The sequence below is a fragment of the Saccopteryx bilineata genome, chromosome 12, assembly GCF_036850765.1.
Source record: "Saccopteryx bilineata isolate mSacBil1 chromosome 12, mSacBil1_pri_phased_curated, whole genome shotgun sequence".
Taxonomy (NCBI): domain Eukaryota; kingdom Metazoa; phylum Chordata; class Mammalia; order Chiroptera; family Emballonuridae; genus Saccopteryx; species Saccopteryx bilineata.
Window position 1 is genome coordinate 54,540,368 of NC_089501.1, and position 20,917 is coordinate 54,561,284.

The window sequence follows — 20,917 nt, forward strand, 5'->3', positions numbered from 1 at the left end:
AATCTTTTTTCTTTTTCTTTTTCTTTCTTTTTCTGCTCAGAGAAGTTAAAGGAACACCAGCACCTAGTACTTTAGACAAAACAATTTAATAGAAAGGATGTAGACCAACCACTGCTTTTAGGAGTATTTTAGACTGTGGAGACAATTTGAAACAAAATCGCAAATCCAAGTTGTGCTCCATTTTAATTCTTTTTCATTGACTGATGTTAGAGAGAAAGAGGTAGAGGGGGAGAGAGAGAGAGAGAGAGAGAGAGAGAGAGAAATATTCATTTGTTGTTCCACTTACTTGTGTATTCATTGGTTGCTTTCCTTAGGTGCCCTGACTGGGCATCGAACCTGCAACCTTGGTGTTTTGGAATGATGTTCTAACCAATTGAGCTTATTGGCCAGGGCCCTAATTTCAAAATAGGTGTACATTAAAAATGATGTAACTGTAAATTACTTAGAAGCTTTAAGACTTTCTTAGGTCCTCCATCACCACAGAAGCATTATGAATCTAGTTATTGGGTGCTGACCTGGAAGAAGGCTGGTATCTCTGAAGCTGAGGTCACTGTTAAGATGACAGAGCTGAGAAAAATAAGGCTTGGCCTGTGGACCGGGGTGCGTTCTCCTGGTTCCTTTGGATTTCAGTTGATCAAGAGTAAAAGAAGGACCCTGGCTGGTTGGCTCAATGGTAGAGTGTCGGCCTGGCGTGAAGGAGTCCGAGGTTCAATTCCCAGCCAGGGCACACAGGAGAAGCACCCATCTGCTTCTCCACCCCTCCCCCTCTCCTTCCTCTCTGTCTCTCTCTCTTCCCCGCAGCCAGGGCTCCATTGGAGCAGGGTTGGCCCAGGCGCTGAAGATGGCTCTGTGGCCTCTGCCTCAGGCACTAGAATGGCTCTGGTTGCAACAGAGCAGCGCCCCAAATGGGCAGAACATCGCCCCCTGGTGGGCATGCCCGGTGGATCCCAGTTGGGCGCATGCAAGAGTGTGTCTGACTGCCTCCCTGTTTTCAACTTCAGAAAAATACAAAAAAAAAAAAAAAAAAAAAAGAGTAAAAGAAGGAGAGTGTGTGCCCTCTGAGGTCCCTCTTAGCTCTGCAAGTGGGTAAACTCTCTGATTATATCGCCCTCCATATCTGTTGAATCAAGGGATACACACGCTAGGTTGTAGAGGTGGAGGGGGGATCGTGGAGATCGGCCAGCGTAATTTTTTAATCTGACACGTGAGGAGGCTGAGGGCCTGAAAGGCCCATCGCAGGCCATGTCGTGGGGCAGCTCATCTGCCCCGTGTCTGTGTTGCCTGTCTCTCCCTGGGTCCCCTTAGATCCTTCAGGGAATGAGACAAAGCATAGTTTATTGTCAAGTAGAGAAACTGAGTCTAGTACTAACGTCTACATTCTTTAATGGAAATATGTGTCACTTAGCTCCAGGTTATTCTCTTCATCTGTCTGTCTTTCTTATTCGACCCAGCTGAACAACCACATAAGTTATTTTTCTTTTCCATCATATGGCAATGCTAATTTCAATGTAACTTGTTACAATATCCACAATACTAATTTTAGATTTTATTAATGCTAATCATATTTAAACTAGTCTCTGCTAGCACTTGAGGTTAATTTACTTCATTGTAAGTATCATGCAGTCTTAGATTTTAGCAAAATTTTCTCATTTATACAAGCGAATCACAAAATAAAAATTCTGGGTTTTAATGCCAAAGGTTATGCATAGAAAGAAAAAACACATCTTGTCTTATTGGTAGTGCATTTTTGGCTGTAAATTTGTGGCAATATTGCTAGTTATTTAGAACTAACAATATACAGAAAATAGAGGGAAATCAATTCTTATTTAATAATTAATAACCACAAAGTCTATAAATAGAAAAATCCATGGGTCAGCAACCAAATTCCATGATAATTATTTCTAATTAACACGGACAGAATTCAGGTTCACAGGAAATTACAATTTATTTCTACTTGGTTCAACTGAAAGGTATAGATATTTTGCAAGGCTAAGTAACCTTTTCTAGTGAAAAGAAATTTAAGGCCCATGTTTTTTATCTTTGAATGAGCAGAATTCTATGTATCTTTCTGTGGCATTTATCACATTCTTACTTTTGTAGAAGATTAGAGGGGTAGCCTCCCCTCTTCCTCTAAATGACCTCTAGCTTGAGGATAAGATATCTGGCCTTTGTGTCCCAGGAACACCAAGCCTAGTGACTTGGAAATATTATGTAATCATTACATTTTTCAATGCACAGATGATATAGGTAGGATCTATTTTTGAGCTAATTTCTTATCTCTGCTTCTAAGACATACGTTTCTGTGTCCATAGGTTCTTAAATTCACATTTGTAGGTTTCCAACACTGAAAAACGTACGCTTTACCTTTGCTGGCCCTTTTAGAGAAGTGGATTAGTTATAAATGTATCTTCTGTAGTAAAACCCAATGGGGTTCCATAAGGGATTAGTGTATGGATTCAAGTAGTATGCCTGCTGATATTCTTTTATTTCTCTATTTCCAGTCACCGTTAACTATACCCTTCTTTAACACTCACACCTTGCTAGCAACTCAGGCTTTGGCCACCCGCGGGCAGGAGGTACCCAGAGAGTCCGTCTGGTTTTAATTTCATCTCCCACTTGCTCCCCAAGGCACTGTGGTCGGCCTTTCACTCTAGCATGCCACTCAAGCTGGTGAAATTTCAGAGGACTGTCAGTCCTCTTCTTAATTCCCCTCCATGCATCATTTAAAAAGTGTCCCCTCATACTCTGGTTTCTCTTCAGATCACATAAATCTTTCGGCTTTTAAAAAGTGTCCCTGTCATTCATTGATTTCTCTGACACCATCCTCTCCCCATGTTCTTGCCATCTTGACTATTCTTTCTATTTCCCCATAGAGCCCGCTTACTGTTCAATCTCCAGATGATGCCTTGGCCGGTTAGCTCAGTCTGCTAAGAGTGTCATCTGGAAACTACCAGGTTGTGGGTTCGATCCCTGGCCAGGGCACCACGGGAAACCACCAAGGAACGCACAGCTGAGCGGGACCACAGACAAACGCTTCCCTTCCCCCTACCCCTCTCTTCCTTCCTCTCTCTATCTCTCTAAAACTCAATCAATAAAAAATAAAAAATAATTAAGCCCTGGCCAGATGGCTTGATTGGTTGGAGCGTCATCCCAGAGCATGGAGGTTGTTGGTTCAATTCCACGGTCAGGGCACATATAAGATCAGCTCGATGTTCTTGTCTCTCTCTCTCCCTGCCTCCCTCAAAATAAAAGAAAAAAGTAAAAATTTTAGCTTGACCAGGTGGTGGCACAGTGGATAGAGCATTGGACTGGGACATGGAGGACCCAGGTTCTAAATCCCGAGGTCGCCAGCTTGAGTGCAGGCTCATCTAGTATGAGGAAGGCTCACCAGCTTGAGCCCAAGGTCACTGGCTTGAGCAAGGGGTCACTTGGTCTGCTGTAGCCCCCCCCAGTCAAGGCACATATGAGAAAGCAATCAATGAACAACTAAGGTGCCGCAATGAAGAATTGTTGCTTCTCATCTCTTTCTGTTCCTGTCTGTCTGTCCCTATCTATCCCTCTCTCTAACTCTCTGTCACAAAAAAAAGTAAAAAATTTTAAAATCAAGAAAGAAAAAAGAAAAGAAAAAGAAATCTCCGTAACAGCTCAGGTTCTCAGACTTTTTTTCACCATATACTCTTTTGAAAAAATTAGCAATTTCCATGGATTTAACCACTGTTTTGATTGTAGACAAATTTATCAATAGCCTAGATCAGTGGTCCCCAGCCCCCAGGCCATGGACCAATACTGGTCCATGGGCCATTTGGTACCGGTCCGTAGAGAAAAAAATAAATAACTTACATTATTTCTGTTTTATTTATATTTAAGTCTGAACGATGTTTTATTTTTAAAAAATGACCAGATTCCCTCTGTTACATCCATCTAAGACTCACTCTTGACACTTTTCTCGGTCATGTGATACATTTATCCGTCCCACCCTAAAGGCCAGTCTGTGAAAATTTCTGACATTAAACCAGTCCGTGGTCCAAAAAAGGTTGGGGACCACTGGCCTAGATGACCCCTCCCCCAAATAATCTTCATACAGATTGTGGTTTAATGACCGAGACTAATTGTTTGTCCAATGGACATTTCAAGGCTAATGTGAAGAAGAGTAGGGTTATGCCTAATTAGGAAAGGCTTCTTAGAAAATATTTGTGCTGAATCTTGAAGGTGATTAGTTGTTTTTTTTTTTTAAGTAACAGGAATGAAAGGATGAGCGAGAATGACAAGTTTGTTTTTTATATAGTGAGAGGTGGGGAGGCAGGAAGGCAGAGAGACAGACTCCCACATGCGCCCCAACTGGGGTCTACCTAGCAAGCCCCCTACAGGGCAATGCTCTGCCCATCTGAGTTTGCTGATCCATTGCTCAGCAACTGAGCTATTTCTGTGCCTGAGATGAGGCCATGGAGCCATCCTAAGTGCCTGGGGCCAACTTGCTCCAATCAAGCCATGGCTGTGGAAGTAGAAGAGAGAGAGATACAGAGAGAGAGAGAGAAGCGAGAGGGGTAGGGGTGGAGAAGCAGATGGGCACTTCTCCTGTGTGCCCTGATCGGGAATCAAGCCCGGGAATTCCACATGCCAGGCCGATGCTCTACCTAATGTCTTTGTGTCAAAATGTCAATGGGAAATAACTTATGGATTTTAATTAGATGGGAGATATGATTTAATTAGTCTATTAGAATATTTATTGTGCAGTCGACAGAGGAATGATGTAGAGAAGAGAAAGCTAGAGGTGAAAATGACAATTAAAGATAAGACTTCCCTACAAAAAAATTTAAAATCTTTAAACACTAAATAAATAAAAAATGGAAAATAAGGATGGTGAGATATTTGCCCTAAAAGCAATCAATGGTTGATATAGTTTCAGTGTTAGAAGGTCCTGCAAGTTGAAATTAATTTGGAAAAGACATAAACATATACTCACATTTGAACCCCAATGAGAAAACGTTCACCCTCACTTGTTTAACATGGTAATCCAAGTTGGACAACAGGAAAGTGCTGTGGACCGAGTGTTTGTGTCCCCCCAAAACTTATATAGATACTGAAGCCCCAACTCCCCATGTGACGGTATTTGGAGGCGGACCTTAGGGAGGTCATTAAGGTTTATGAAATGACCCCATGAGAGTTGAGCCTCCACGATAGACTTAGTGCCCATCTAAGGAGGAGAAGAGTGACCAGTGGTCTCTCTCTGTGCCGTGGAAGAACTCAGGGAGAAGTGGCCATCTGCCAGCTAAGAAGAGGGTCAGAGCCGGACCTTGCTGGCTACTTGGTCTCAGGGTTCCGGCCTCCAGAACTATGAGAAAATCAGTTCCTGTTGCTTAAGTCATCTAGTCTATGGTATTCTGTTAGAGCCGCCCGGGCAGACTAATAAAGAAGATGTGTTATCTTCCTAAATTAGCTGATTGTTTTATCAAGCCATCATTAAATATTAATAAATTTTGACCTTGTTATCTAATGTTGGGGACTCTGAAGGAAAAAGATAAAATATGAAAAATGCAATATGCCTGAGATGTTTCTAATAATGTCGTTACAAAAGCCAAAGAAATAAAAATAATATTAATTCCAAATATAATTAATTGCAAACCATTGGTAAAATATTGCCTAGTTATAGAAAGTGAAATTTTGATATCAATGGCAACATCAAAACATAAAATGTAAAAATATGCTATTTATGTGTATGTTTTTTGAAAGTCTAGAAAGGAAAGCACAAATTATTAGTACATGTTAGAATAATGAGTGATTTAATATTTTCCTTCATTCTTCGGTTTATTTTTTATGTAACTTAGAGAATTTGCATGTTTGCGACCTGAAGCCTGTTTGATCTCTGAGTCTGGCTGACCTCACTCAGTCAGCCACGTGCCTTAGATATTTTCTGTTTAGATTTTGGCACAAACTCAACCCTCTGGTACAGTGACAGAGGTCCCTTCTTCTAGAGGCAGAGAGGTGGGAAGCCAAATTGTGGTCGGCATTGGGGTTCTTGGGTTTCCAACACAGAAATGGATAGAAAACCCGAGTGAAATTTCCAGACAGATTTTATTAGGCTTATGCTTAAGCGCTAGGGAGGCAACACAGGCAAATGTTAAGAATGTCTGAGCTGGTTTGAGTGCTGGCTCCGCTTGTTTGCTTTTGAAGCTGGGGACTGCTGTGTAAGTGGGTTTATGCAGAAAGGCAGGCTGGCAGAATTCCCTTTTCAGGTCCCATCACTTCCTTCTTCAATTTGTTGCTTGGTCACTATGTCCTTGCCTGGGCTATGGAGCAAGATGGCGGACTGCTCAGTCCTGCCACCTTAGGGAGGTTGTGTAGAGGTCAGCTGAGCGTGTGGGTCGATTTAAGCAGGGACGTCAAACGGAGATAAATTCTACCTCTGTTTTTGAGTCGGGAGTGGAGGGGTGGTGACATTTTTCAGCCGTCAGCTTATCCAGTGTCCCTATTGACCACCTGGTCTTCACTTGGATCCTGGCCACCCAGTATTTCCTGTTCCCAGGCTTTAGTCCCATCGCCGTCTCAAAATCTCTTCCCCACTATGCACTAGCTCTGTGATTCCTGACAGGATATCGAATGTCTCTCTAAGCTTCTATGACCTTCTCTGTAAGACCATTTTCATACAGGTTTTGCTGACACCAATAACGTTTGGAAAGTAATGAACAAAACATTAGCAGATATGGACTATTTTGATACCCTCCCACCCCAGTTAAGGTCTTGACCATCTCATGCTTGGACCACTGCAATGAAGTTGAGATTGGTCTTCCTGACTCCGTATTCCCCTAACTGTAGGCCATCCATGTTAGCTCTCGGTGGAGTAATCTTCCCGAAATAGGGTTCCCACATCACTTGGTAGTTTTCTCTACCACTTACTATTACCTGGAGGGCCTGAATTTTAAGGACTCTGGAGTAGTGTATGTATACTGAATACACACACACACACACACACACATACATACATACACACATACATACATACATATATATATATTCATATAAGCTCTTATTTTTTCTGCCTGTTACAAACAAGAACATTGGGATCATAATGTTTTGTTATGGTATATCATTAAATTGTCACATTGTTAAAGCTTCTTATAATAGCTACCCAGTCACTTGAGCTCACTTTGGTCATGTTGGGGTGCTGCACCCACCATTCCAGTCAGATTTGTGTGGTGTGAGATTTTGCAGGCAATGTACTGACCATTTGGTGACCATAGGTGTTGCAAAAGTTCTCATGTAGTAAAACCATTGAAACTGGCAATTGGGGCAGGCACTGAATTATAATTCTGAATTAGAATACTTTTTACTCAGAAGTCTAGGCTGTGGGCAACACACCTGCTGTCCTGGGGAGGGCACCCCAGCGCGGGCACCCCAGGCCCTGCGCGGCTTAGAGACAAAGCAGTTCTTGCCCGCCAGAGGCTTAACCAACGTGCTTTCATGATTCCAGATTTCAGGCCGCACCGGAAGAAAAGAGGAAATTAATGTCTTTGCATTTCATTGTTTCAATTTTAGCGAGTTGGGCGAATGGATCAATTAGAATGACACAATGTGAATTTCCCACTTAAAGAGAAAGGTTTTTCTTTTTTTTTTATAGCAGCTTGTCATGCTAAAAAAAAAAAAAATAGAACCACTGATAAACTTTGGAAAAATCTTTGTCATGTAGTTTCAGAGTCTTGAATTTCTTCCTACTAATTATTATTACTCCTGTGACCATGTGACAGGGACTGTGACCCAAGTCTTTCACCCATTATAGCACATTCAATAACTGCAGGCATATAAAGCACTCTGGCACCTGTACTTGCTCCAAAGTGCATTCAATCCCACGGCTCCCTAGTGCATTAGACTTTATTAAAAGCATTCTGCTGCAACATCCACTCTTCCTAATTGGTTTATGGCTAGCCCCCACCTTTCAGGCAAATCCTAATTGCATTTTCCCACAAATCTAGTTGGATTTATGGTTCCTTAAATGCTCCATATTACTTATCACAGTAAAGTGGAGTAAAATTCTTAAGACGTTAAAATTTACAGTAGTTCTGCAAACGTGGGACCTCCGTAAGATTCTTAACAGGCTTCTTGCTTGTGTTTAGAGTTATTTAGTCGGGTCACTGCCTCCTTTATGACTTCCAGTAATAATGTCTTTATTAGCTTTCCAGAGATCAATTCTATTTCACTGGATTTTTTATGTATAGAGTTTTAGAATTGCTTGGAATATTGGAATGGATTATGTGTAAAATATTTTTAAAAATACTAGGTCCTCCTATAAGGTTTAAGTGATCCATTTGTATTTGGAACACAAAAAATATATCTCATCAGGAATGCGAGCACAGCAGACCATCTGCATAGAATTAGGTAATGTCCCTGCTGTATTAACAGTTCTCACCTGCTATGGATAAGTTATCTAAACAACTAAGGAACAACCTGTAGGCTTCTTAAAGAGAAATGTGTTCGTTCCTTGAAAAGTGTGGACAGTTAGAACTTTTAGTGTTGAGAAGATTGGAGTATATTTAGAATAAGAAATAAAAGGAAAAAATAAATTTATGTTAAGATAAAACAAAGAACAGAGAGAAAGACGGATCATCTCAAACAAATTTCATTTCAGTTAAACAAGTGGGAAGCAACATAAATATTAATAATTTAGTGTCTAGAAAATATCAAAATGGTGCTTAGCAGATGGTGAGTACACAAATCTAAATAATGGTTGTAGCTGCATTTTTAAGGGGGGAATTGGGTCTCTCATCTCTCCTAGAGCAGTAAGGGGGCCCTCATCACCTACAGTGTCAGTGAGGATTACATGGGGGGGCTGCACTGCCACTCCAGCCAGCAGTAATGACAGACTCTTCCCCCTTCCTGCTGAGTCGGTGTCAAAGGTTTTGTCATGGAGTCAGGAACTGGACTGCTTCCCAGCAGAAATGAGGTCACCCCCTCTGTGTGTGTTTTGGGAAGGGGAGCAGGAACTGGGCATTCCTCCCACTTGGGGGGGCTGTCAGTGGGCGCCCTAGGGGTGCTGCAGCCCAACCTTCACCCATTCAATGAGGATCTCTCTCTGCGGGGGTCAGCAGAGGTCGGGCAGGGGGCCGGGACCTCTACACCAAACTGGCCGTAATGAGATGGTACCCCCCCAAATGTCTGTCCGAGTGATGTCAGAGTAAACCAGCTAAAACAGAAGGCTTCAGACCCAGTTACAAAATAGACCAATACTCAAGTTTCAACAGAAAATCAGTCAGCAATCCAAGAATCAGGAAGGTCACAAAGCAAATGAGAACAGTCAGTAGATGCCACTGCCTCCCCAGCCCCTGGCAACCACCGTTAGACTCTGTGTCTATGAGTTGTGGTTTTTTTCAGTTGCCACTATAAGTGAGATCACACACTACTTGTCTTTTTGTCTGACTTATTTCACTTAGCGCAATATCTCTAGGTTCATTTATGTTGTTGCAGATGGATTTCCTTCTTTATTATGACTGAATAATATTGTATAGATACCACATTTTTTATCCACAAAAAGTTTAATTAAAAAACATAGAAATGACATATCTTCTGACCACTATTCAGTACTATCCAATAACAGTTTTTACACACATGCACTAATGCACTGTTAACTTTCTGTAAATATATATGCACATTGATTTAATGTGGGTAAGTTTTCATTTTTTAGACTATGTTCTACCACGTTTGGGGGTATTAAAATGGTAACATGATGAGAGATGGTATTTTTTTAAAATGTAACTTCTTGGAAAAATAAAGAGTTGTCAATTCTTTATCAGTTCCCCAAAATGTGATTCAAGATCGACTGGTCCACGACTTGCGGAAGTCCAGGAATCAAAGCTGTCCAGTTTCCGTTGTGTGAGTGCAGTTGAGAATGTCCTCCTTACTCAGCCTCCAACTCAGAGCTCTGCACAGAGGAGTTGTATACGTGCTGTTATTCAATCATCAAATGAATTTAGCTGAAAAAGTTGTCTAATAACTCTTAATATCAGAAGAAATCTCGCATTGTCAATGAGTAAGAGGAAACCGGGCTTCCCGGTTGCCCAGAGTGGCCGTCACTTGTGTAACTGCGTGCTGGGAATGATGTGCTGTCTGGCGGGAGAAACCCACACACCCATGCATGCCTTCGGGTTGCCTCCCTCCACAACCGCACTCCGGAATTAGCCAGCTTCCTGCGAGAGTTCTCAATAACCCATTCAGTGCCTAGTGTTAGCCCTCAGATGTCCGTTCGATAAGATATATTTGTCATGATCTGATAGACTTATGATCCGGCATATGTTTTATAAATTTCTATGTTAGAATCGAAGTTTTTAGCCCTGGCTGGGGAGCTCAGTTGGGTAAAGTGTCATCCCCATACACCAAGGTTGCAGGTTCGATCCCCGGTCAGGGCACATACAAGGATTAACCAGCAAATGCACAAATGGGTGGAGCAATAAATCAATGTTTCCCTCTGTCCCCTGCCCCCTCTCTAAAATCCATCAATAATTTTTTAAATTAAAGTTTTTCAAGGAAATATTAAAAGTTAACATAACTTAAAATATTGCAATACTACATACATTATTGGCTATTGTGTCCATATTAACACTTAAAAGTGTAATCATGTTTTTATTAAAGTAATGAGTGATTAGTACTTACCTCTTTTCTTAAGCAGGGACTTTAGGCTTTATGTAAGGAACTTTAATTTTCTGCAAAGCACACTAATCACTTTGAATTTTGTAACCTAATGAATTAGTTTATATGTACCAATAAATAATGTACATTTAAAAGATGTACTCAATGTGAGTAACTCAATAGAAAATATTTCTTCTTTAATAAATATCTCAATTTGGGGGATGAAAGATTCTCATGTAATCTATTCTAGTGTTATTTTCTATATCAATAAATTAATATTATCAAATGTGTGCTATACACATAGTAGATTACCATTTTTCTTTTTTAAAAATGTCATTTATCTTTAGTGAATTGAATATCAAATTTTTGCAGTTTTGTTATTAATGTTTATTTTTTGTTATTAATATTCTTAACATGAGAAAATACTCTACCATTTTATGTATGTAGAATAAGGGAGATATTTTAAATTTATCACTTCAGTATTCCGCCAAGTAAAATCAGATCTGAGGTTAGAATTTGCAATTAGGACACTTGAAGTTTTAACACTTTGAACTTCTATGACTTTATTAAAAAATTTTTTTAAACTTATGTTTAAGCTTTTCTACTTTATAAAGTGATATTTTAAAATGGCATTTTCTAGGAATGCTTTCTAAAGTAGCCTGAAATACAGACACGTAGTGATTACAAAATGATTTTCTTCTCCAAAGGTGTGAATTGGTGAGATTTTTGTTGTCCATTGTTAGTAACTTGGTCTTTGTCATTCAGACTCGTTTATGCTGACCAGTACTTGAGGAAAACCAGACTTATCACTGTGTGTGCTTCCATTGGTTTTTAAACCTGGTTTCTCTTCTGTTCCCTCTGAAGGTGAGAGGTCCCCCTGCTGCAGGAGCGTTTAAAGAAAGACCAACCAAGCCCACAGCCTTTCGAAAATTCTACGAGCGGGGCGACTTCCCCATTGCCCTTGAGCATGACTCGAAAGGAAACAAAATAGCGTGGAAGGTAAGTCCGGGCGCAGCTGGGGCCGCCAGCCATGCTCGCCTGTGTGACGCGTGCCCGGCAAGCACCCTGGGCAGACAAGTCAATCAACCCGAGCCATCTCTCAGCACATGGAAGGTGGTGGGTGAGCTCTCAGAGGAAGCCCCCCTGTGCCAGCTGTCCACCTGCACTGACAATTAAATTATAGCCCGCACAAAAGGCAAGGACAGAGTGGCTTCAGCTCAGAGAATTGTCTGGTGCCCAGTCCGTCCCTGTGCTCATGAGAGCCGGGCAGCCCAGCCTGTTTTCCAGGCCGCCCATCAAACGGTGGGCTCGGGGGCTGGGTACGGACACCCAGCGACATTTATCTCCCCCCGGTTTCACCTTCCTGCAGGACACTTCCAAACGGAAGCTTTAGTTCCCTAAACGGGCAGGTCAGGCCCGTCTGACCCCCAGATGAGTAGAGTGGAATAAGAAAGGGGGCAGGTTCTCGGGCAAGGTCCCCTCCTCTGTCTGCAGCAGGCACCTTCGCCAGACACGGGCCCTGGGAGCAGATGACCTCAGCCGCCAAAACCATTACAGCCCCGGCACCTCTCTGACAAAAGGTTAATTGGCTTCAAAATAAATGTATCGCCTTATGGCTCCATTCTAATGTGGCTGTGTTTCTTTGGAAAAAGGCTCCCTGATGTTGTTTGTAAAAACTTGCCAGTCACTTAACCGGAGAAGGTTGTTACATTTAATTTGAAAAATGAAAGCTGGTCTCTAACCAGCTTCTGCTACTTAATTATTTTTGTTAACAACGACTTGGTTTTGGGTGATATGTATCAGCTGAAAGGGCTCCTCCTCCTAGAAACAAAAAAGTGTGGCACACTTGTGAGTATCACATCAGGTTAAGGATTTTTTTTTGGCCAATTATCATTTAAATTAAGCATTGACCCATTGACCTAAAACTATCACAGTAGTGTCTGGAGGTGAACATAGAATATGTTGGTAATTACTAACAGATACATTTACATTGAAAGATAAAAATGATCAAATTGAAGAGTTCATGAAAGTATCTAAGAAAGATTCGTTAAAATTACCCTCTTGCCTGACCAGGTAGGTGGTGGCGCAGTGGATAGAGCCTCAGACTAGGACGCAGGGGACCGAGGTTCAAAACCCTGAGGTTGCCAGCTTGAGTGCGGGCTCACCTGGTTTGAGCAAGGCTCACCAGCTTGTGCCGAAGTTCACTGGCTTGAGCAAGGGGGTCACTCAGTCTGCTGTAGCCCCCCGTCAGGACGCGTATGAGAAAGCAATCAATGTACAACTAAGGTGCCGCAATGAAGAATTGATGCTTCTAGTCTCTCTCTTCCTGTCTGTCTGTCTCTCTGTCCCCCCCCCCAAATTACCCTCTTTCTTTCTTTATCGAAAAACTGAAAGAATTGTTTGCATTATTTCTAGTGTATCTTTAAGCGTTTTCATATAATTATCGAGCATTTCTTGAGCGGACAGCTGATACTCAGTTATAAAACTTAGAAAGATTACAGATTCTTTGGCAAGAGAAATCTGAAGGGGCTGTTGTTACTGAATTTTGTTGTAAATCGTTAGGACAATGAAGAACGTTATTCTCATGCTTTTAATTGTCTCTATTACAGTGTGAAATTTGTTGTGTGAAAATGTGCATATAATAAGAAAAAAAATTGCAGGAGTATAATTAATTAAGATGTTTTAGTCTTAGACAAGTACATATTCCCAACACTTGGCTGTGATTTTGAGGTTTATTTATCTATGTTACATATAGATTTTAAGTTTGTTTGTCTAGTTGCTGTTTCATACAAGATAATACAGTGCAGGTTCTTAAAACCTGACTCCTTTTGAGTAAAAAGAATATTTCATATTTCTTTATAAAAAGTGAGTGGATTTGGTCTTTTAAGTAATTAGAGCACATAAAAATCATATCAATAAGAATGAATTCATAGATTTTTTTGACCTGTTCAAATAATCTTATGAGTAACTTTTAGAAATGTCAAGAGACTAGAAAAAATTCATCTTGAAAATAATGTATGATGAATCATTTTGCTTTATCTTTGATAACCCAGCAGTCAGGAGTATAAACTGCTTTTCTTTTTTATAGCTATATTAATCCTTTTAAGCTACTGTTGACTATAGTCCTGACTCAGCAATCTGAAACTTGAGAACAAAGAGGAAGCAATTTATTTGCTGCCACTGGTAGAATAATAACGTACATTTAAAGAAACATCTCATCCTATAACCCAGGGGTAGTCAATCTTCTTATACCTACCGCCCACTTTTGTATATCTGTGAGTAGTAACATTTTCTAACCGCCCACCGGTTCCACAGTCATGGTGAGTTATACAGTAGGGAAGTAACTTTACTTTACAAAATTTATAAAGCAGAGTTACAGCAAGTTAAAGCATATAATAATCGTTACTTACCAAGTACTTTATGTCGGATTTTCGCTAAGTTTGGCCGAATAAATCTTTATAACACAACTTACTATAGTTACATCTATCTTTTTATTTATACTTTGGTTGCTCCACTACTGCCCACCATGAAAGCTGGAGCAGCCACTAGGGGGCGGTAGGGACCAGGTTGACCACCACTGCTCTAACCCGTAGGGCTCTCTCTTTGAAGCCTTTGCTAAACACATTTCCACTGTGTTATTTTAATACTGAGAATAAAACATTAACATAATTAGGTATAGGCTTCATACTGCTATTTATTCCTTGGCACGTTCACTGTGGTGACAGCCAGGTACTTGGTAGGAGCATAGGACTCTGCTTTAAGGGAAAGGGTCTTGGATGTTGACGGAAGAAGGGTCCCCCCAATACACCCCCCCCACACACACACACACACACGCGCACCATGCACACAGTCACACCCTAATTCCCGAATTCCTGTGCTGCGCTTCCCATGCGGACAGAGTGGAGGTGCCTGGCCAGACACGTGTCTCCATTCATGTCATAGTATGGCCCTCATCGTAGACTCCACAGTAGCTGTGCTTCCCCCCAAATACTCCTGGTCGCTTCTCCATACTCCTTGTGATACCCCCAGGACACCAAGGGCCGGAAACGGGGTATTAGTGAATTCAGGGGTGAGGAGGCCCGTGACTCTGAAGAGCCCAGCCGTCACGGCCCCGAACCACGTCGAAGGCAGGCCAGCCTCCGGGCTCCGTCCCGTCCGTGAAGCGCTGAGGGGAGACCCCGCCCAAGATGTCAAATCCCTCCCTCCTCGTTCTGGAGGCGCTGGCCGATCACCGCCCTGTCAGCAGTCACCACAGAGTCTTGAAGTCACAAGACTCCATAGTTGTGTCTTCTATGACCCAGTGGAGTCAGAAAGCAGGAATGAGACTCAGAGATGGTCGACGTCCTTGCACTTTTAGGTTTAGACCCACATCCTGAACCCACATCACGGTTTAGTGCGCGCAGGAGTGGTCATTTATTTTATCCGCCGAACCACAGGGCAGGCCGACCCCCACGAGCGGCGCCGGCTGGCCTGTTCCTCGCGGTGTCTCTGCCGATCGGAGTGGCGCGTGGTGCAGCTTTCTGCCACGGTGGAAACCCCATCTGCACTTCATACATCACGGCTAACCATATGTGGCCATTAAGCACTTGAAATGTGCCCAGTGAGACTTGAGGAACTGAAATTTTAATTTTAATTAATTTTAATTTAAATGGCCACATGGTTACCATATTAGACAGTGCTGCTCTAGATTAAGATAATGGCAGTGGATTTTTTTTTTTTTTTCTTGTTTTTAAATGCCTGAACCGGCTATCTGGATAGATGACTCTAGCTATGTGCAAATGGCTGTTCAGATGAACTGACCTGGCTGGGCCTTTGTGTCATGGCTGTCTATGCTTCCAGTCCTTGGTAAATGTGGAAGAGTTACATGACCCATCTGTAGGGGAATTTCCTCTGTTCTCATCAGCGGCAAGATGGATGGGTCTGACCTAGAATATGAAACCCACCAGGCAAACTCTGCCATACGCTTTTATTTTTAAATATTCATCTTCTATAGATAGCAAGGAACTCGTGATTGGCAATGGGGAAAGTCATGAAAACGCACCGTAGTTACTTTACAATGTTCAGTCTGCCCCCTTGTCTGCGTTCCTCCGGCTCTCCGACCTCGCAGGAAACGTGCCTGTTCCGTGGGCGGTAGTCTCCCCGCCCAGAGTGCAGGGGACAGAAATGGCGGCACTAACAGTCTCCCCGCCCAGAGTGCAGGGGACAGAAATGGCGGCGCTGACAGCCATCCTGACACCTTACGAAGCTGATCATCAGCAGGAGCAGTGGACATTTAAAAACTGTTTGAGTTTCCTCATCTTACATTTCCCTTTTTATCCCCAATTTCCTGTACTCCTGTAATGTGACAAGGACACTGAGGAGTGTGGAAGTGGGTCTTCCCTGTGGGCATTCTGGAGGGAGAAGGAATGTCACACAATCTTGCAAAGTTTTCCCTGCGCTGTCCCCACCTCTTCTGCCCGCAGTCGGGGGTGAAGGGAAGCATCGGTGTAGAAGGTGGCCCTTCCCAGGAGTGGAGTTTTTATATGCACCTTAAAGCAGGGGTCCCCAAACTTTTTACACAGGGGGCCAGTTCACTGTCCCTCAGACCGTTGGAGGGCCTGACTATAAGAAAAAACTATGAACAAATCCCTATGCACACTGCACATATCTTATTTTAAAGTAAAAAAACAAAACGGGAACAAATACAATATTTAAAATGAAGAACAAGTAAATTTAAATCAACAAACTGACCAGTATTTCAATGGGAACTATGGGCCTGCTTTTGGCTAATGAGATGGTCAATGTGCTCCTCTCACTGACCACCAATGAAAGAGGTGCCCCTTCCGGAAGTGCAGTGGGGGCTGGATAAATGGCCTCAGGGGGCCGCATGTGGCCCGCTGGCCGTAGTTTGGGGACCCCTGCCTTAAAGCATGAATTGTAGGGAAATACGAAATTATGCGGGAGTTACACTGCTTTTCTGTAAACCAAAGGCAGTCCCAGGGTTACGAATGAGATAGGTTCTGTGGGGTTGTTCTTAAGTTGAAATTGTATGTAAGTTGGAATAGGTACAATTACCTATTAATTGCCACTTAGATGTTTTTCTTAACAGTAATATATTTATTTTTTCCTTTCTCTGCTCATAAATACTTAAACATTTTCAAATACAACCCTAACCAGTCTTGGGCGATGCAGAAGGTGACGGACTCGTTGGAGAGTTCGGGACTGGTGTTGAGAGTCAGGGTTTGATTCCGCGGCTGGGGTCCGTTTGTGGAAGTCGGCATCAGGGAGGATTGTACAGAGCTTTTCCTTTTCTCATCACAAACAGTCCTGTATCATCTCGGGCCTTCGGTACCTGCACGGGAAACTTTGGTGAACCTCTCTGTGTCGGGATCTTGCTCCTCTAACTTTGCCATTCCTGGTCCAGTGAGACAAAAAGCATCAGCTGACTCTTTTGAAGAACCTGTTTCCAGTTCTGGAGTTTCTAGGTCCCTGTTTTCTTCCCTAAATGCTGTCATCTGTCTCTAGGTCCATGAGGTCTTCACTGGCTACTTCTCTGCCACGGGAGTCGAGTAACTCTCTGATATCATTTTCAGTGGTGTCCACCTGCAGGTGATGACCCGTAGCCCTCATGGTGCTCTGTCCGTGAGTACCAGGTGTACGAAGTCAGATGCTGTCACTTGGGGACGTCCTCGCCTCCACTCCCTCTTCCCAGTCAGGCCCCGTTTCCTCCTCCTCTCCCCTTGCCTCTTCTTTCTGTTTGTCCTCTCGGCCTCTTCCTGTCCCTGCCTCCTCTGACTTCCCCTTACTCCTTCTTTTCCTCCTCTTATTACTTCAGGGAACCCATGTTCCCCCTCTTGCTTTTCCAGGGTCAGTTCTGGAGAAGGGAGCCAGGAGTCAACCTGAGTGTTTTTTTTTTGAGCAGGAATCTGAGGTCATGTGCTGTGGTCACCCAAAGGAACTTGAGAAATTGTCATCGTTACCTACACAGCTAATGAGAAGCACAAGTATGAATCACAGGCACTGTGTAAATGAGCATTTTTATTATAAATTCTGATTCTGTTTCTATTATAAATCCCATTGTTTAAAAATAGTACCGGAACACAAGTTATTTTTAAATAACCACTTCTATACAGACCTTGAGAGAAAGAGTTGGAGAAAATTATCATAGTCATGCTGGATTTTAAAAATAACTAAACAGCATTATAAACCATTTATTTATTTTGGAGATCAAAACAGCTGCAACTACAGTAAAATGTCTCTGAATTCTTTCACTTTATAAGCCTTTTGATGTGGTCAATATTGCTAGAAATCACCTCGCTCCATCTGCCCATGATGTCATGCCATGTGACAGAACGTGCCCTGCATGAAGAGAGTCTTACTTCCCACCAAGTCTCTAAGTAATGAGATAAGGATGCCCTGGATGTTTGAGAGGGTTGGTTAAAAGACAGGGGCCCCCTCACTCTCCAGCCAAATGAGGATACAGTACCAACCCCGTTCCAAGGGCAACTACATCTTCACATTTTATCAACAAGGGAGAAGCTCCACGTGGCCTCCTGCCTTTGCCTCAGATTCTCCTCTCTACACCCTGTAATCCCTCCTCTAGATCAGATTCTCCTCTCTGCACCCTGTAATCCCTCCTCTAGATCAGATTCTCCTCTCAGCTCCCTGTAATCCCTCCTCTAGATCAGATTCTCCTCTCAGCTCCCTGTAATCCCTCCTCTAAACTCCCTGTAATCCCTCCTCTAGATCAGATTCTCCTCTCAGCTCCCTGTAATCCCTCCTCTAGATCAGATTCTCCTCTCAGCTCCCTGTAATCCCTCCTCTAGATCAGATTCTCCTCTCTGCACCCTGTAATCCCTCCTCTAAACTCCCTGTAATCCCTCCTCTAGATCAGATTCTTCTCTGCACCCTGTAATCCCTCCTCTAGATCAGATTCTCCTCTCAGCTCCCTCCTCTAGATCAGATTCTCCTCTCAGCTCCCTGTAATCCCTCCTCTAGATCAGATTCTCTTCTCTGCACCCTGTAATCCCTCCTCTAGATCAGATTCTCCTCTCAGCTCCCTGTAATCCCTCCTCTAAACTCCCTGTAATCCCTCCTCTAGATCAGATTCTCCTCTCTACACCCTGTAATCCCTCATCTAGATCAGATTCTCCTCTCAGCTCCCTCCTCTAGATCAGATTCTCCTCTCAGCTCCCTGTAATCCCTCCTCTAGATCAGATTCTCCTCTCAGCTCCCTGTAATCCCTCCTCTAGATCAGATTCTCTTCTCAGCTCCCTGTAATCCCTCCTCTAGATCAGATTCTCCTCTCAGCTCCCTGTAATCCCTCCTCTAAACTCCCTGTAATCCCTCCTCTAGATCAGATTCTCCTCTCAGCTCCCTGTAATCCCTCCTCTAAACTCCCTGTAATCCCTCCTCTAGATCAGATTCTCCTCTCAGCTCCCTGTAATCCCTCCTCTAGATCAGATTCTTCTCTCTGCACCTTGTAATCCCTCCTTTAGGCCCCCATGTTGTGGCGAGCATTCTGCACTCTTGGTTTGTTATCCTTTATTTGCATGTCAATGGTTTTTACAATAGTATTGAAAGGAAATCACTAAATTCAGAATGGATGCATGTAGGCGGGTGAGAGTAGACGTCAGAGGGCCTCTCTTCACCTCCAGGCACAGATCCTCCTCACTGGCCTTCAGGAGATGTGCGCAACCCCACCGTTAACCTACACACCTGAGCCTATTGTGTCGACAATACAGTTACTTATTGATTACAACTTGGACGACAAGACTTTGTTTTTCTATTAACCAGTGACGTTGGAAATTAATATTAATCAGGTAACTAAATACACACTTTTCCATTTTTTTTTACCAGTGGGTTATATAGATTTATTCATTTCTATATTTATACCCCAGTTTATTGCTGAAAGATATTAAGCCGTTTTGCAGTTAGAATATTATAAGAAAAATATAAACCAGGTAGAGTCCTGCGATGGTGCGGATGTCGAGGTTAATAAAAAGGGCGCTGCTTGACATGCTGTCTGTCTCCCGGGCCTGTTCGTCCATTTCTCCCGGTGCCGAGAGCAGCCCCACCCAGAGTAGGTGCCCAGTGATGTGTGCTGAATGGATGTCCGCCTCCTGGTGCTGATCGTCCTCAGCCTTTACTTCTCCGGACACGGCATCATGGACCATATCCCTCGCTCTCTGGCCCTCACTGCATCTGTGACGACCAGGCACTGGATGACTGATGTGGCTCTTCTTAACTGGGGGCTCTAAGAAAGGTTGTTTCATCATGACTGAAATAACTAGATTTGAGATGCTCCAGAATACTTCAAAGAATAGCTATCAATTAGGAGCTAGGCACAGAGACCAAGTCTTCCAGTAACAAACGGGAAGATGAATATACCAGCAGCGTGGTTTGCACACAGTCCAGAGTCACAGACGGTCGTTTCAGTGGGTTGAACTTCTACCACGAAAAGGCTCCCGATGGTATTCGTACATGCTCTACCAATGACGACCTATTTCTTAAATCCCTTACATTTCAAAATGACATGTTTGTTTCTCTTTCTAAATGACTAAAAATATACATCCAGCTCTAACACACAAATAGACAAAATGCTGGACAAAAATCAAGGGGATGCTTAAAGTGGTTTTAAAAACTTCTACTGAAGGTGGCTGGACCTCGCCTTGAGTTCTGTGTTGCCTTCCAAATTGCCAATACCCGTGTGGTTTTAATCAGCTTTCTTCTCCGGTGTGTTCTCCTCTATTTCAGTTCTCATCAGCATTGTTATCATGAACTATAAAAAAACCCACCAAGGTGGTTTATTCTCGTTGATATAACTGATAATTTTCTACCAGGAAAAGTCACTGAGTATAATTATTATTAAATGAGCTCTAATTTTCTTACAATTAAAACCAGCCCCCAAACATGATAGCTCATTGTTTATAAATGCTATTTAATTTAAAGTAATCACACTGTGATATCATACCTGGGCCATTAACCCTCAGGATACTCTTCTCAAAATTCTATAATTTTCCATTAATATTTTAGTCCTTTGGTTCCTTGAGTTTCTTAATGTTTCAATATCTTGAGAATTCAAAAAAATTGAGATTATTATCCCTCCCAAGTAAATCCAATACCATTTTTTAAATCTTGAAGGAAAATTTACAAAAGAGTTGAATGATTTGTTTCACATGAAGAAACATAAATGTCCCTTGGAATTGTATTTCTTTTGTTAATGACCAAAGCCTAAGTTTGGACAACAAGCCTTTGTAGAATGTGTAAGGTAAATTTTACAAGAAAAGTGACAACTTACCTGATTTTTGTTTATGCTATTAAT

At 42.5% G+C, this 20,917-nt stretch overlaps 1 protein-coding gene across 2 annotated transcripts in view; it reads left to right on the plus strand.

Moving 5' to 3' along the window:
• Positions 1-20,917, plus strand: part of PACRG (parkin coregulated) — a 459,081-nt gene that overhangs the window by 50,019 nt on the left and 388,145 nt on the right. For both annotated transcript variants that reach the window (XM_066248027.1, XM_066248028.1), the window contains exon 2: positions 11,479-11,613. In XM_066248027.1, coding sequence (XP_066104124.1) covers positions 11,479-11,613 — 135 coding nt within the window. The remainder of the gene's footprint in view (positions 1-11,478; positions 11,614-20,917) is intronic.